This window comes from Thamnophis elegans, chromosome Z (assembly GCF_009769535.1).
Source record: "Thamnophis elegans isolate rThaEle1 chromosome Z, rThaEle1.pri, whole genome shotgun sequence".
NCBI lineage: Eukaryota > Metazoa > Chordata > Lepidosauria > Squamata > Colubridae > Thamnophis > Thamnophis elegans.
Window position 1 is genome coordinate 109439889 of NC_045558.1, and position 17091 is coordinate 109456979.

At 38.0% G+C, this 17091-nt stretch overlaps 1 protein-coding gene across 1 annotated transcript; it reads right to left on the minus strand.

Annotated features, from left to right (window-relative positions):
• Positions 1-3018: 3018 nt before the first annotated feature.
• Positions 3019-11866, minus strand: LOC116521313 (vomeronasal type-2 receptor 26-like). Its single transcript, XM_032235997.1, has 6 exons — positions 11808-11866; positions 10549-10840; positions 8984-9832; positions 7252-7479; positions 4426-4552; positions 3019-3920 (listed from the first exon to the last, which is right to left on the minus strand). The coding sequence occupies exons 1-6, from the start codon at positions 11864-11866 to the stop codon at positions 3019-3021; spliced, it is 2457 nt and encodes an 818-aa protein (XP_032091888.1).
• Between the last annotated feature and the right edge of the window lie 5225 nt (positions 11867-17091).

Genomic DNA, 17091 nt, shown 5'->3' on the forward strand with positions numbered 1-17091 from the left:
ACAGGAAGATAAAGACAATCATTGCATGCCAGACCAAAGCTGAAACAGCCAAATGGAAAAGAAGCATGGAAAGTTGAAGAATAGAGTGAGTATTTGGGTGAGAGATGTTTAATTTTTAACTTTTTTAACTTTCACAGAAGAAAGAGCACCCTTGGAAAACATCTGGGTGAAAGTGGGACCTAAAAAGGAAGAGGTGGAGCTATTTTTATTCCACCTCCCAAGAAAAGCAGCAAGGAAAGCCTAAGAGCCATTTCTAGAACAGGTAATAAAATCAAATAATGTTTTTTTTAAAAAAAGTGGAAAAAAAAAACTTTGCAACTAGGAAGTTGGACTGGGTACCACAAAGTATAATATTGATTAATTTAGAAGCTATTGGATACTATAAAACTTGGACTTACAAATCTTTTTTTAAAAATTTTTATAAAACTTGGAGTATATTATACCAAAGTAGGAAGAAAAAGAAAGAAGTAGAGCCACAGTGCCGCCTAAAGGCAGAAGTGAAAGCTGGGAGGTGTAAGTGAGAAAGGGGGGAAATGCATAATCTTGAGAAACTGAAGATAAAAATGGACTGCTAGATAAACATCCTTTGTTCTATAAGTAGAAAGACACTGAGATTTTCTATTTTTAAACAGTGCAGCTCTTGGAACGCAAGTGATAAAGCAAAATGGAAGTGGAGAACAACAAAATGCCTTTTTTTGTTTTTTTGAACTCTGTGAATACAGAACAATTGATGGTTGAATTATGAGGTTTGGTGGATCTATAAGGATTTTAATTTACCAATTTATCATTTTTTTTATAATAAGAAAAGATTAGGGTTTGAAGAACCTGAAAAATACAACAAGAAGGTTTGGACCAAAATTCTGTCAACCTTTGGATTACAACTTACATTTTTGTCTTTCCCTTGGATTACAATTAATAAATTTACCCTCTACTTTTTGTGGATTATTAATATCAATGTACTTCAAAATGAGGAAAACATGATCTGCACCATCTTCAGCATCAGAAGCAGCAACATCTAGTCCATCAGGTCAGAGGACATTGAATGCCATGTTACAGCAAGAGAAAATGAGCATGATGCAGACAGAGTTGAAAGTTATGATCCAACTGTTAGGATTATTATGCTTAATATTACTATTATATTCTAATGGGAAAATATGTTAAGAGAAAGAAGTAAATAAGTTTATTATATTCAATATTAGTATCGTAAGGTTAAAGAATTAATATCAATGTAATGAATATTGTTATACAGGTTGATTATTACTGCACAAAGATATTTGTACTCAGTTGACACACTGTTTAATGGAAAATGGAATTACTACATTAAAAAAAAAGAAAGAAAGAAAGAAAAGAAAAGGAGACCAGGAAGAGCCGCCAAGTTTTCTACAACAGATGCCAGAACAATGAGACCATGTGAGGAAATTGCAATGGACTTTATACTTGAGTTGCCAAAGAGTAGAGAAACACAGTGATTTGGATTGTGATTGACTTAGTCTCCAAGCAGGTGCACTTCATACCCTACAGCAGACTATACTCAGCCACCAGCTTGCCAAACTCTTCCGGAAGCACATCTACCACTTGCATGGAGTACTGCACGGAATCATCTTGGACAGAGGAATCCAATTCATGGCTAAGTTCTGGAGGGAGTTCTTGTGGTCTATTTGGTCTCCCTGAAGCCTAGCTCAGCTTTTCATCTGAGCACCAATAGCAGGGCAGAGATATTAAATGCCATGGTAGAACAGTACCTGAAGTGCTATGTGAACTATTAACAGTCCAATTGGGCAGACCTTCTGCATTCACAGAGGTTGCTTACAATAATGCAGTTCATAGTAGCATGGGGTTAACCCCTTTCAAGGTACTAAGCAGTTTGGACTTCATCCCAATGCTGGGAATCCCCCACCTCAGTCAGTTTGACTTACTGGCTGTCAATGCTAAAAGTGGCATGGGAAAATTTCAAGAAAATGCTAGCTAAAGCAATACAGACCTATAAACAACGAGTCCCAAGCCCCACAATACCTGTTCCAAGTGGGCAAGAAGGTCTATTTACCTACAAAATACTTAAGGCTAAAGCTTCTCAAAAAGAAGCTGGAACCTAAGTTCATGGGGCCATTCCCCATAGTAAAGACTATCAAGATGGTCATGGTGCAACTGAAACTGCCCTGACTGCTGGGAGAATACACCCAGTATTCCACAGCAGCCTCTTAAAATATGTGGTTGGGTTGACCCTGAGACCACCACTCCATGAGTCCATGATCATAGGATTCACTTGCTCCCAAGTTGCCATAGGCAGGAGGATGGGAATTTTTCCTTGCAGCTGCACCAAGGAATTCACACCTAAGTCAAAATAAGACACCCTAGCCAGCCGAAGTCAAGGCCATCTCCACAGAGAGCCCACAATGGCTGAAAGTATGACTTCTAGACCCACAAAATTGCTTCATTAGGGAATGTGACTAATGACACACTTTGGGGGGGAGGGAGAAACAGGAGCAGAGATAGCTTCACCTAGCTATTGCCAACATGGCGCTCCTAAGAAACAACTGGATTTTTCTTGCTAAATGATTTGCGGCTCTCAATTTTATTAGATCATTGGTCAGAACTCTGACAAAGACATTGCGATAAGATAAGCCAAGTTTGACTACTATTTTATTTTTATTAAGTAGGGGATATTAAACAAGGCATAACCATGTACAGTGATTAGAATGCTACAGTAGAATCCAAGATCTAATATTTAATTATATAGGAAAATGATTGAAATTCCAGGACTGTTTGTTACTTTGTAAACATAGCTATCACAACCAGATTTTATAGTGATTATATCAAAATAAAACTTAGGTACTGTAAAGGAGAAAGATTACAATTATAACTAGGGAAATTTAATAAAAAGAGTAAAGAGTGAAATTTAAAAAAACAAGAACTTTGATCATGGAAATCTATAACTAAATCACTTAAGTATCTTTCATATCACTTCTGGAAAGAGACATGATTCAACTTCTACAAAGTTCCACTGCAAAATTGACATCTTCATGTTTTCCTGCTGACTAAATGCTCTCTTTTGTTCAGCTCAGGTCTCAACAGAATAATGTAGCATTTGGGAACAAAGATGCAACCCAGCAATCCGGCACTGGAAGTTAAGATGGAGAAGATCTCCACAGTGACCATATATTTTCCTTTGGTGCTCAAATAAGTTGGAACAAAGGTCAACCACACACTGCAGAAAACCAACATGCTGAAAGTGATGAATTTGGCTTCATTAAAAGTGTCTGGCAACTTCCGGGCAAAGAAAGCTACAGTGAAGCTGGCAATGGCTAGTAATCCCAGGTAGCTCAAAACAAGATAGAACATGATGGGTGATGACTCATTACACTGAAGGACAACTTCTTCACTCATCAAAAGCATATCACTATCTGGGAAGGGGGGAGATGTTGTGAGCCACACAACACAGATGCCTACTTGAGGAAAAGTGCAAGAAACAACAATGAAGCTGGCCAGTCGTTTCCCTGTCCACTTCTTCATCTTGGATCCTGGCTTTGTGGCCATGAAAGCCAAAACTACAATAAGGGTTTTTGCCAACACACAAGAAATTGCCATGGTGAAAATGACCCCAAAGGTAGTTTGGCGGAGGAGACATGTTATTGTTAGTGGTCTGCCAAGGAACAGCAATGAGCAAAGAAAACAGAGCAGAAGTGAGATGAGAAGAATGTAAGAAAGGTCTCGATTATTTGCTTTCACAATGTGAGTGTTGTGATGCTTCCAAAATGTCTTCAAGATCAGGACTGTGATAGCAGACAGGAAGATTGTGCAACTTGCTATGCTGATACCTAATGGTTCTTCATAATACAAGCAGCTTAAAATCTTTGGAATGCATATGTTTTGTTCCTGGTTTGCATATTGATTTTCTGGGCATTTGAAACAGTCAGCCATATCTGGAAATGTTTAGAAAATTAATAAGAAAAAAATAATATTTTTAAAGTGCCATTTATATATAAGTTCTATGGGTGTAGTAGTTGTGGCAGAACCTGTAATGAGATTTTGAATCCCCTAATTGGCAGTAAAAGAATAAGTTAGCATTTCTGGGCATTAAGATTGAAATAAGTGTGTAAATGGAACACTATGTGAAACTGAGTGAAGTTTCCCTACTACATTTTGCTTGAAGTGGGGCCCAAAGTCTCGGTTGGGAACACAACCTGGGACCATTACTATAGAATTACTCAGATTAATAGTTTTCCTTTAATCTCCATTAAGAGGAGATTTAAATTGATTAAGCAAAAATGTTTCCCATTACTTCCCATTGTATTGTTTCTGCATTCTCATAAATACTATACATAGAACCAGGATGTGATTATTCATATCATAATAGGAAAAATCTTCATGTTACATTGAATTATTTTTTAGTTTAGTTTTTTATATATATTTTACATACCACCTTACCTGTTTTGTTAGCAATCCACTCATTTGGGCAAGGCACACAATTGTAACAACAAAACGGTTCTCCTTCCTTTGTTTCCTTGTGATAACCAGGCTGACAATTGGCATTACACAAAGCGATAGGTATTGTCTGTTGGCAGTATAAGGTAAATAAGATCATCTACAAAGATATTAATTTATTTAAAGCATTTATATCTTCTTGTAATTATTAATGCTTGGAATATGACATGCAGTGAGGGTTTTTTAATTACTAAATATAATAGTTATTACTATTATGAGCCAAGGTTGTGCATTGCTTAGAGTGCAGTACTGCAAAATACTTTAGCTGTCTGCTAGCTGCAGTTTTGCAGTTTAAATCTCACCAGACTCAAAGTTGACTTAGCCTTCCATCTGACAATCAAGTGATCATCTGATAGACTTGAGGGTATCAAAGTTGTACCCATTTATTATATTGTCCCCTAAAGACCACATAGATCCATAATGGCAAACCTCTGAAGACATGCGAGCCATTGCCCTAGGTCAACTGCAGAGCCCATGTGCATTCCGGCCAGTGATTTTCAGCCTTCAAAAGGCCTTTGGAAGGCCGGGGGGGGGGAAGCTGTTTTTGCCCTCTTCAGGCTTCAGGAAAGCTTCCAAAGCCTGGGGAGGGCAAAAACCTGGCCTACTGGGCTTACTAGAAGTTTGGAAATGGGCCGTTTCCAGCTTCCAGAGGCCTCCAGGGCTCTGAGGGAGGACATTTTCACCCTCCCCAAGCTTCAGGAAAGCCTCCAAAAGCTGAAGAGGGTGAAAAATGAGCCTACTATGCCTACCGAGCTTACCAGGTCTACCTGACATTTGGAAATGGTGCATTTCCTGCTTCAGGAGTGCGGGGGGATCGTGCATGGGGGGGGGGTCATGCAAAGGGCAGGGTAGTGGGGGTGGGGTCATGTGTGCATATATGGGGGTGGGGCAGCAGTGGTCATGCACACATGCATGGGGGATTGAATTATGGGTATGGGCACAAATGTGCATGCTTTAAGCACCCAAGCCAAAAAAGGTTAGCCATCACTAATTTAAATTGTTGCTACTGATTTGGCATCCAGGTTGGCAGTGGGAATTCTAAAGGCTTATGGATTTAGAAACTTTTAATTTACCTTCCCTAAGAGTGGGTCTGAGATAGCTGTAGACTCAATGGCTGCCATGAGAGCCATGGTAGTTCCTAGGTTGTCCAATAACTAGCACATAATAGCTGACATACAATTGATCTAGTTTTAATGTTGAAGGTATTCTGGATTCAGAAGAGATATTGAATTCTTCCCTGTCAGACCATTCCCTACTGAATTTACTGGCACCACCGCTCCCTCCAAAGTTAGGCTGGATCTACTAGTTTAATCCACACAAGTTGTTGGATGGACCCACTTGATTTCTAGAGAGACCTTTGGTTTGTTATGGTTTGACTAAGCCCCGATGGCTGCCTGCAATGGGTGGGTAGTTGAGACTGACGCATCAGAAGCCTCTGGATGATATAACGCTATACGATTAACAGAACAGCTGAGCAAGATAAAGCAGTTGAAGAGATGCACTACTCACTCCAATCCCATCCACAAGAAAAAACTGCCTGGAGGGAACATGTCATCAGCTCTGGGCAGTGGTTAATTTTCTTTAAAGGAAAGTGTGGCTCTGCCAGCATTTAGGAAAGATTGTGAACAAAATAGTTGCATTGTAACCTGAAAGATTGCAAAGTTTCACTGTTCATTTTAATCAGGACTGAGGCCAGAGTTTAGGATGATCATATTTTTTTAATGATCTCTGGTAAGAGAGGGTTGATAAATGCATCCATCCTATCTCTTCTTAATATTTCAACAGTTTTTGACACTGACAATCACAGTATACATTTGGAGCAGATTCTGGAGTTGGAGTTCTTCCATATCAGTTCCAATCAATCTTAATCAGGTTACTGGGTGAGGTATCCATACTGCATTGGTTTGCAGTGAGATATCATTAGTATGCTAATAATATCCAGCTGTATATCTCTACCTCAAGCTTTCTGAGTGGACATCCTGGTCAAATCCAGGATAGGGCACAGCAGGCTTCAGCTCTACCCAAATAAAACTGAGCAGCTTTGGCTATCTTGGTGTCAAGGTTGTTCCCTTTTTACTTCGGAGATAAGCTGGTATTGCATTACCCCAGAAAGGCTTGCTACACAATCTAGGGATCCATTTAGACTCTTGGTTTCTGCTGAAATAACAGATTGCAGCTATGGTTAGAAGAGTATTTGTACACATTTGGATTATGTGACAATTGTTCATGGACAGAGTGGTTTTCTTCACTGACACCCAGGATCATTAAACTTAATCTCTGTGTTATTGTAACAAGATGTGGAATAAAGAGCATTTGGATGTTTTCATTGTGCAAGATTGGCATGTTTGGGTCACGTAATGATGATTGGCAGGGCCCAGAAAATGTATCTTTTAAATACAGCTATAGCTTTATATGAACCACTCTTACAAAAATCAGGATGCTTACATAAGGGCTTAAAGAACTAGCTCTATGTGTCCAGTCCTTGAGCACTATGTGCATTGAGGAAACCATTTAGTGGTTAAATTACCAATTATAATATGTGATTTCCCCCACTTTAGTTGATATTTATTTTATAACACCCAGAGTCATGACATGGGGAACAATATAAATTGAATGAAGAATTGATGGATGAACAATTTCAACTGGAATAATATGAAGAAGCATTTGCATTTCAAGCTATACTCACTGAAAATAGTGATGTAAATATAATCAAGAATCACATAACAATTTACCCCCCAACAAATAATAATAAAAATATATTTTATCTACTTGGTTATATCCTCGGTGCCATGTTATTTTCTCCTCCTTAATGATAAGTTGTTTGTGTGGGGGTGCCCAAGGATCCAACCTTCCAACTTTCACTCCAGTGAAAGATTGGTTTGGGAATGTGACCCAATTTATGATGTCAAATCCTGCAACCAGAGAGCCCTTCTGGTCAAAGGAAATTTTATCTCCAGCACTGTTGTTAAATGATAATGATTTTAGGAAATAAGATAGCTGTATTGTAAAGAGACAGAAAAAAATTGACTGAGATTCCACTGACTTCAATTTTGCCATGAAGGACAATTCAGAAGCTGTCATTTAGTACCACAACTAACTTCTTTTCTTTCTTAAATGTTCTTGTATCTTTAATTTTCTGAATTTTTGAAGGTTGCTTTGTCTTGAGATTAATTTGTCTTTGAAACTATAATATGAAAATTTTACAACAACAAAAAAGAAGAAATGGTGACTATCTTTAATATTAAAGTATTTATGTATACTACAATCTTTATTCTCCAGTTGTTTTTATATCACCATTCCTCTCCACTCCATTCTTTCTGTGAATTTCTGTATAGTTATTTTTTGGTCTTAAAGTCATGGTGAAACACAACTGTTCCTGCAATAATGACTTGTCATTGCATTCCTCCCTTTGCTGAGAGATGGTGATTCATGCTTCATGCTACTACTTTTCTCCTTGGGTCTTTTGTGTTTGCTATATCTGTTTCCAAATTCTAGAAAGATATGTTTTAAAAATAACATGATTTAGGTTTACCCCTCCTACACTCAGAGTTTTTCCTTTAAATATTACTTAAGAAAATCACATCATAATTGCTCATCACAAAATAGATTTTCTTCTTTGTTAATTGAAATATTAGTCATCTTATGGAAATACATACATGGCAGGACTTCAATCAATTTTATTTCAGAATTAATGATAACAAAAACACTATAATAAAATTAAAATATTTGGTCATAGACCAGCATAGGACAAATAGCTAATATATAACAATTATATCTAAAATAGAAATAAAAATGCAAAGTCATATGGATAGAATAAAATAAGGAACAATAAAATTATTAACCTAAAATTACAGAACAGGACTAAAATGCAAAACAATCTTATATAACTGCAATTAATTTTACAATGAACAATATAAATCTACAGATAACTAGGACAAGTAACCATAAAAGGGCATAAGTAGTAAACATTTTAAAAGAGGCATTGTAATCTAACACAACACTTACTTAGACTAACTCTCATGACTTTCTTGAAAATTTTTGTTAGAAATAACAAAAATATAAAAATAGAATGGTTTTTTTTCTGTATTTAAAAGGAGACGTTTGGAAATATTGAGGGAATTGGGTAGAAAAGAAATGGGAGAGAAAATATATCGAGAGATTGAAGCCTGGTTAAAGCTCAACATCATCAAAGTTTCAAGAGTTATTTAAGTTCAAAAATAGCTTTGACACAGATCTGGCCACATAGTGTGAGATTTCTGCTTTCTGGTTAGCTAGCAAGAAACAAAGCTGATTAGTCTCCAACTTGTCCAACACTTTTGTTATACCTAAGGACATAGATTTATATGAAAGAGTGGAATGAAGCAACACAAGACACACAAGGACACAACTGCAGATTTTTAATAATTTTTTGGGTTCAAAGAATTAATGCATCTTGAAATCTGGCTAAAACCAACAGCAAAAGTATTTAAAGCATTAACTCTATTTAAATTAATTACCATACCTGCCAGAGCTGCTGATTCATTTTCTCTCTTTTGTCCATTGACTTATATCTAGAAACTGATAGACAGATGGCATGTAAGGCATGAGCCACAGCATGAACAGCATTGTAAATGCTATAGCTTTCACTAGAGATCCTCATTGGAAATACATGCTCAGGGAGGTTCTCTAACTTTTCCATCCCTGTGCAGGCATCCCCATTCTTATGATGAAACCTAGAGTCCTTGAATGGACAGTCAAAGGCCTTAGCCCAGAAATCTCTGATGAAACCATCTCCTTTTGAATTCAAAGGATTTCTGTCCTGGATAAATTGCTGGAATCCTTGGATTTCATTGGACTGAGCTGTAAAGGAAAAAGTACCATGGAATTCTAATATATGCCAATCAGTATGTCCAGTGAGGCTCTTTAACTCCATCCCAGCAGTCAGAACCCAAACATGGCCTTTAGGTTTTCCTGATGAGATCTTGATCATGCGTTGAACTACAGAAGATAACAACCATCTTAAGAAGATTGTGGATGCCATGTCTCCACTGAAAACCAGTACATTGGCTTTGCTGTTCATGACTTGATAATAAAATTTTGCTGCACATTTTCTGAAGTTTACATCAGAACATAAGATAAATGTAAATACCTCTGCAGTACAGATACCATTTTTTGAAAATTCTGGAATGATGACATTTGTGACACCCTCTAAATGCATCCCATTGGCAATAAAGAATGCAATCCAATTCCAGTTGAAATGCTGGAGTAATTTCATAATTCCTCTGTACTGAAAAAGTACATTTGGAATCATCTGATAATAGTAAAGCAGATTGTTCTTTTCTGTTACCACCATTCCAGAGCCATAAATGAACTGAAAAGACAGAGATAAAAAATGTTTTTCAAAAATAATGGAATTTTACTACTTAAACAATCCAGATCTTTTTTCTGATTGAATACTTTTTCAGTTGTTCCAATCATTGCAGTTTAATAGTATATGATATCTTAGTTTCCAATTTCTAAATTTTAGTGGATTGTTTTAAGTAAAAAAAAAACAATGAAATAATTCCTGGTTTCACTCAGAAAAAGATAGTTTTGAGCTAATACAGTATTTCAATCCATAACATAGGAGTATCTTTAATATAAAACAAAGCTGGTGGCTATGGCATGATGGAGACATATGATATACAGTATGTAGATAGAGTTTCTCTTTCTCCTCTAATTGTGATTGAGTTCAGAAACCCTGTAGATGACTTGGGGGCTTCAGCTTTTACTGCATTCATTTATATTCTTTCTTCAATCTTCTATCTTCTATCTTCTATCTTCTATCTTCTATCTTCTATCTTCTATCTTCTATCTTCTATCTTCTATCTTCTATCTTCTATCTTCTTCTTCTTCTTCTTCTTCTTCTTCTTCTTCTTCTTCTTCTTCTTCTTCTTCTTCTTCTTCTCATCCTAATACTCATCTTCATCCTTCCCTAATTATTGGAAACATATTCTAAAGTTTATTATCCTTCATAATTGTTAGTATTTCTTAGCATTAAATCTTTAACACAGTTTCTACCTTATTCTCTACATATTTGCATCCTACCTGTGGAATTTTGTAGATACCCAAAACATTGGGTTTCAGATAGGAACGTTCAGAGGTCAGATCCTCAGTAACTGCCAATAGAGTACCTTGGATGCCACACTTGTAGTTGGGTACAAGATCATTTTTTGAAGAGAGAAATTGTAATGCAGCATGATAGGTCCACTTGGAAGTCAAATAGTTGTCAAAAATATTGAACCCCAATGTAATGTTGGGTAGCATTCTAGGGTTGTCATTGATTTCCTTTACAGCAAAGGCCAAAGCTAAGATGTGTTGATAATTCTCTGTCACTACACTGCAAAAAGATTTCATAATATATTCATGTGTCAGCATGCAACAGACTTTGTCTTTATTATTATAGTGTCAGCATTATAGTGTTTTAGAGTAAGCTTTTTCTTGTTTATCAAAATACTGTAAGATTTTGATAAAGAAGGCACTCTTTCTTTTTTTGTGTAATACTTGAAACTGAACCTTTCCTGATAAGAGACCATCTTTATCTGAGCAGTGTGACTAATTTAATTAAATGGAAAAACAGACACCTTTTAAAGATCCGAGTACAAATGAAGTGAGGAAAAGAGAACTTTCTATGCATTCTTGTGGAATGGAAGTGAGAATATAAATGACTGCCTTAGTGAGCTTCCTTACAGTAATGACATATTTGGGGGATTACATGTGAATCAAATATTATACCTTCTAGTGATGATGGTCAGTTAATGTAACCACTTACTACTAAAGTCTGTGAGAAAAGGGTACAGTAAAGGGAAAGTTATGTCGCAGTAAGATGTTAGGACTTTCTCTAATCCTTAATGTTAATTTGAATTGACAGTTTACATATATCACAATCATAATACCAACAATAACATTCCAAACCAGATTTACAAAGATCACTCCTTGAAAAATTTTATATAGTGGTATTTTATTTTTAAAAAAGTTTTTTTTAAAAAAAAGTTTTTTAAAAAAACAAATTTTGCTTGAGTTGTTAAAATTGCCTTCCAAAGAAACAGGTCACAGCTTGAATGCAGAATCTTTTTTGTAAAGCATATTTTTATCCCCAGCGGCTCCCTTTTTCCAGACTGCAGGGAAGGGGAATGCTGTATAGTCATAGCTAGATATATTTCCTATATGTTGGATCCTACTAAATATAAAATATAAGCAGGGGACAAGCAAAAATAAGAATACCAACATCTCAGATAGGTCAGGTTCAGGAGGAATTTGGTTGAAGACAATTTGCCTGGTATAGAAGCTGGTCAATAAAACAATACCTCCGTATAGGAAATCTCCTGATTGTGAATACCTGTGAACTCTTGGTGGGAATTGCCATACCCTACATTTAGCAAAATGAGTTTGGCTCACTGTGAGAGGAAACAGAAGAAGCAGCAATATTAGTATCAACATACTAAAATCAAATCCACCTTGCAAAGTTGCATTCCTTTTTCTTTCCTCCATTTCTTGAATTATCATGAGAATATCTGATTACTACACTTTATAGTTTTATTATAGGTCACTACAACCTCAGGAAGAATTTTGCAATTATAATTATTCTGGTCCCTTTAGATGGAAAATCTTGTGTCCTTTGATATGGCTAAATAGCAGGTATCAGTAATAATGTTCATATTAACAACAGCAATGTCATGGGAATTGTTCCCATTCTTTTTCCTTTTTGTCCATAAAAGTCCTTAATTCTCTTATTTTCTTCATTTGTTATTCATATCTAATTAGTGGAAAAAATGAAGGAAGAACAAGGGATGCAATATATCAATACATGAGTGGATATTGTTTGTGGGTTTCTAAGGCCTATAGAGAGTCAGTTGATTAAATTTCTGAAAGTGCCTTTCTTTCTTTCTTTCTTTCTTTTCTTTCTTTCTTTCTTTCTTTCTTTCTTTTTTTCTTTCTTTCTTTCTTTCTTTCTTTCTACCTTTCTTCCTTTCTTTCTTTCCTTCCTTCCTTTCTTCCTCCCTCCATCCCTTCTAAGTCATATAGAGATAGTATAGATAAGATAATAATAAAGATTTTAAATTAAATTACATGGGCAATGTATAAATATGAGAGAGTGGCAATATTAATGCCAATATCTGTAACCCATCTTCTGATACAAAATTTTCAGCTGGTTGTTCTGGTTCTCAAATATTTATCTAGCCTGACTCCCCCCTTCACTGGATCCGACTCCTTTAAGCAGGTATGTGCAGTCAGGGAAAGCAGAGCCTCACCACTGTCATCATGAAAAGAAAAAAAATGTAAAAGGAAAAAGGCAAGAGCTGAGGTCAGGCTGAGCTAGTTGCTACCAGCGTCACCATGGATGATTCTGCTTAACTGTTTAAAAAAGCCTCTAAAAAGCACCCTCTATAGGAGGAGGTAGGAGAACGATGTGCCTCATCTAGTCTGACTTTAGGCATTTTATGAACACTCGAACAGAGTTAAGCAAGGGTTAAAAGTCTAAAAATTCCTGATGTAGGTGAAGCACATCGTTCTCATGCCTCCTCCTGTAGAGGTTGCTTTTTTAGAGGCTTTTTTATATAGTTAAGCAGAGTCATCCACGGTGACTCTGGCAGCAACTAGCTCAGCCTGACCTCAGCTCTTGCCTTTTTCCTTTTACATTTTTTTTCTTTTCAGGATGACAGGCAAGAGCAGAGTTGAAATCCTCTCTGAAACAGCTGGAAAAGGTACGTGTGGGTCAGAGGGAGGGGGAAGAATTCAAACTTCATCCTCCTGGTGCAGGGCTTTGGGCAAAAGCTGGAGGGAAGGACTCTGGCTCACTTGTGCTCTCTCCCCCCAAGTGTAGTTTGATTGCAGGCAAAGCCACGTTGCCTTTTCAAACCTGTAATCAGTGAAGCTGGGCTGGATCCTTCTGGGGCTGGGGGAAAGTGTGTGTGCTCCAGTATGGCTCTTTGACTGGCTTCCTGCCTCCTCCTGTGGTCTTCCTCCAATCCAACTTTGTGTGTGTGTGTTTGAGAGAGAGTTTGTTTGACTGAGAGCAGGAAGGGGGTAGGAGAGATAGTCCTATCCAACTTGTGTGTCTGTGTGAGTGTGTGTGTTTGAGAGGGAGGGAGGGAGGGAGAGAGGGAGGAAGGAGGGGAAGGGAGAAGAAAAAGAAAGAAGGAAACTTATTTTGCAAAGGAGAAAAACAAATGCTGTCGCTTTAAATCAGAACTGAGCATGCCTGGCTGTGGAATTCTGGGAGTTGAAAAGTTGAGGGTGAGGGCCGCCGCTTCCAGGACAAGTGGAAATTTGAGTATTTTTTCATTGAAATATGAAACAATTGTGTCTGCCTAATTTGCCAAGAGACTGTGGCTATTTTCAAGGAATTTAATATCAAGAGGCACTACCAGATGAAACATGCTAACTACAAAAAGCTAACTGGGAACTAACATGGTGAAAAATTGAAGGAACTAGCAGCTGCTTTAACAGCACAGCAGCACTTTTTCACAAGAGCCCATGAGTCAAATGAAGGTGTCACAATGGCGAGCTATGAGGTCGCAATGCTGATTGCCAAGCACTGCAAACTTTTTACTGAGGATGAATTTATTAAAGACTGCGTGATAAAAATTATGGAGAAAATTTGCCTTGAGAAGAAGCAAGAGTTTGCCAATGTAAATGCCTGGCTAGTAACACTGTGGTACGGAGAATTGCAGATGTTTAATCTGATATTAGGCAGTTAGAGGCAAAAGGAGTGAAGTTTGACGTTTTTTCGTTACCTTCGATGAAAGCATGGATGCATCTGACACCACTGAGTTATTGATTTTTTTGAAAGGAGTGAACAATGACACGAATGTGAGTGAAGAGCTACTTGACCTTCAGAGCCTTAAAGACCAAACAAGAAGAACAGATTTATTTCTTTCTGTTTGTTGCATCGTAGATTACATGAAACTATCATGGAATAAAGTCACTGGGATTATTACAGATGGAGCAACTGCCATAGCTGGCGAGTGAAGAGGATCAACCCTAGTCTGTAATAAAGTCAGCTAAGAAGAGGCAAAGCTACAAAACTCCACTGTATTATTCACTAACAAGTTCTCTGTTCCAAACATCTGAAATATGATCATGTCATGAAACTGGTGATGAGGGCTATTAATTATATTCACTCCAAAGTCCTGTGCCACAGCCAGTTTCAGCAGTTTCTACTCAACATCCAGGCTGAATACGGAGATCTTGTGTATCACAATAAAGTAAAATGGTTCAGTCGAGATCTGCACTGCAGAGCTTCTACTCTCTTAGGGAGGAAATCAGATAATTCTTGGCAAAAAAGGGACAATTGATACCAGAGCTATCTGATCCTGTTTGGCTGAAAAGCTGCTACTTTTCCAAAGGTACTTGTCACAGCCCAATAGCACACAATTCCCATCACTGCAGGAAATAATGGCCAGTTTTCCATAACAATATGAGTGCGCAAATAAGGAGGTATTGCATCTCGTTTCCAAGGTGGGGTGTGGGAGGAGTCACTGTATGGGTATTCTCATGGCCCAATTCAGTGACGTGCAGTGAGGTTTATGCCTGGTGAGGCTCAGCTGGGCATCCTTTTGCGAAGCAGGGCAGCGTTTGGCCTCGGCAGTGGGGAGGGGAATTTGCATCGCAGGAGCCGCCAAGCGCCCGGGTCTGCAGCAAAGGCGCTTGGCGGCTCCCACAATGCAAAGTGCCCCGCCGCCCACCCGCTGATGCGGCCTGTGGTCGCTGCTTCTCCAAGCTCCTCCGCTGGAAGTCTCGGATCGCCTCTGGGGGAAAGCTGAGTGAGAAGCGGAGCGGAGCTTCTCCGTGGCCTCCCGGCGCTGCTCAGAGCCTCTTTCTATGGTCCTTTGGGCCACAGTATTACAACCACAGGACACAAGCGCACACATGCAATCCGGGCTGTGTGATTTCCCATGGCCCCTTCTGCACCTGGATGTGTTTTGGGGGGTTGCAGCCAGTTCCTCCTCCCTCCACTTGTCCCAAGCCAGAATTGGGTGAACTTCCCTCCCTCCCTCCTGCCCTGTTTGCACATTTCAGCACCTCTATCTACATTTTTTCCTATCTCACATTCTTTCCTTCCTGTAGTTGTTTCCCACCCCCACTTGCCCTCTGATTTAATAAACACAGACATGGCCTCCAGACTGCAAAGCTGAATGCTTCGATTATTTTGAGTTTCATATCCTAAATCCTCTGGTGGTCCATTTTTAGTCCCCCCCCCTCTCCCCCCCATTCCCTTCATTGGAATCCCAAAATTTTTTGCCAACATTTCAGTGGGTGTGGCTTTGGGATGGTAATATGAATGAGTGCGTGTGAATGATGCCAAGTTGGCCATGCCCACTCATTCATATGCCTCTCCATCTAGCCACAGCCAAAAAACCAGAAGTAAAAATTTTAGAATCCACCACCTGGCAGATAAAGCATATGTTCAATGATTTCCACAATGTTAAGATCATGTAGCCTGTTGGTTGTCAAGAGGAAGGTTTTATAGGGCAGGGCCTGTTGTGGAACAGCCCCTCTATGTGGCAACATTTAAGTAATTAGTCATTTCCCCCCTTTCCCCCCCAATTCCCATCATTGGAATCCCCCCCAAAATTGCCACCATTTCGGTAAGTGTGGCTTGGGGGGTAATGTGAATGAGTGTGCGTGAGTGATATCAAGTTGGCCATGACCACTCATTCATATGCCCCCCACCTAACCGCAGCCACAGTATCAGTAGTAAAAAAATTAGAATCAGTATCTTAATGCCTGGCAAACAAAACATATTTTCAAGGATTTCCACAATGTTAAGACCATTCAGCCTGTTGATTGTCAAGAGGAAGGTTTTATAGGGCAGGGGCTGTTGTGGAAAAGCTCCTCTATGTGGCAACATTTAAGTAATTGGTCACACAGAATGCCCTCTTAACCCAATTTAATCGAATGTGCAGATACTCCAAGAAAGTTCTGAAAATAACCTTGCTCTGTGCTAGTTTGGGCTTTAAAATTTATAACCAGCCCTTGAATTATGTAAAGAGATAAGCTGGGAGGCAATGAAGCTGTTACAACAGTGGTTTAACATGAGAGACGAGTTGAATGCATCACAAAAAGTTGGCAACTGGACCAAAGAGATCATTTAACATTTTTAATTTATTTTTGGCCTAGATGATCACCAGAATGAAAAGTAACATGCATAGTTTGGTCCGATTGCCATGATTTTAACCTTTTTAGATACGGAGAAGAGTACCAATCACAATCATTTAAACATTTACGGTACATCTATTCATGTTCTTTCCAATCCTCCAATCCCTGTGATTCTACTATTAATACATATACAATACATTTACATTAAGGTATTTTATTTTATCTAATAACTCAATATTTAATTTTATCATTTCACTGCCAATTATATTTTATACATATATAATACCATCATTACACCTCTAATTCTAAGAATTCTAAATTAATTCTTAATTCCACTATTTCACTCTTCATAACTGTTTATAATAGAATATTATCCTAATGTCTGTCACAATACATACAAAATAATTATCCAGCCTGTATCTAATATTAATACATGTTTTTATTGGTATAGATTCCACATAAGATTCCACATTGGTATAGATTCCACAT

Excerpts from the sequence above, each read along its gene's own strand:
- LOC116521313 (XM_032235997.1), bottom strand. The coding sequence starts at position 11,866 with ATGGCAATTCCCACCAAGAGTTCACAGGTATTCACAATCAGGAGATTT. Across the intron at positions 10,841-11,807 it reads AGGAGATTTCCTATACGGAG|TGTAGTGACAGAGAATTATC; the intron begins GTATTGTTTTAT and ends ATCTTTTTGCAG. Across the intron at positions 9,833-10,548 it reads GTATCTACAAAATTCCACAG|TTCATTTATGGCTCTGGAAT; the intron begins GTAGGATGCAAA and ends CTGTCTTTTCAG.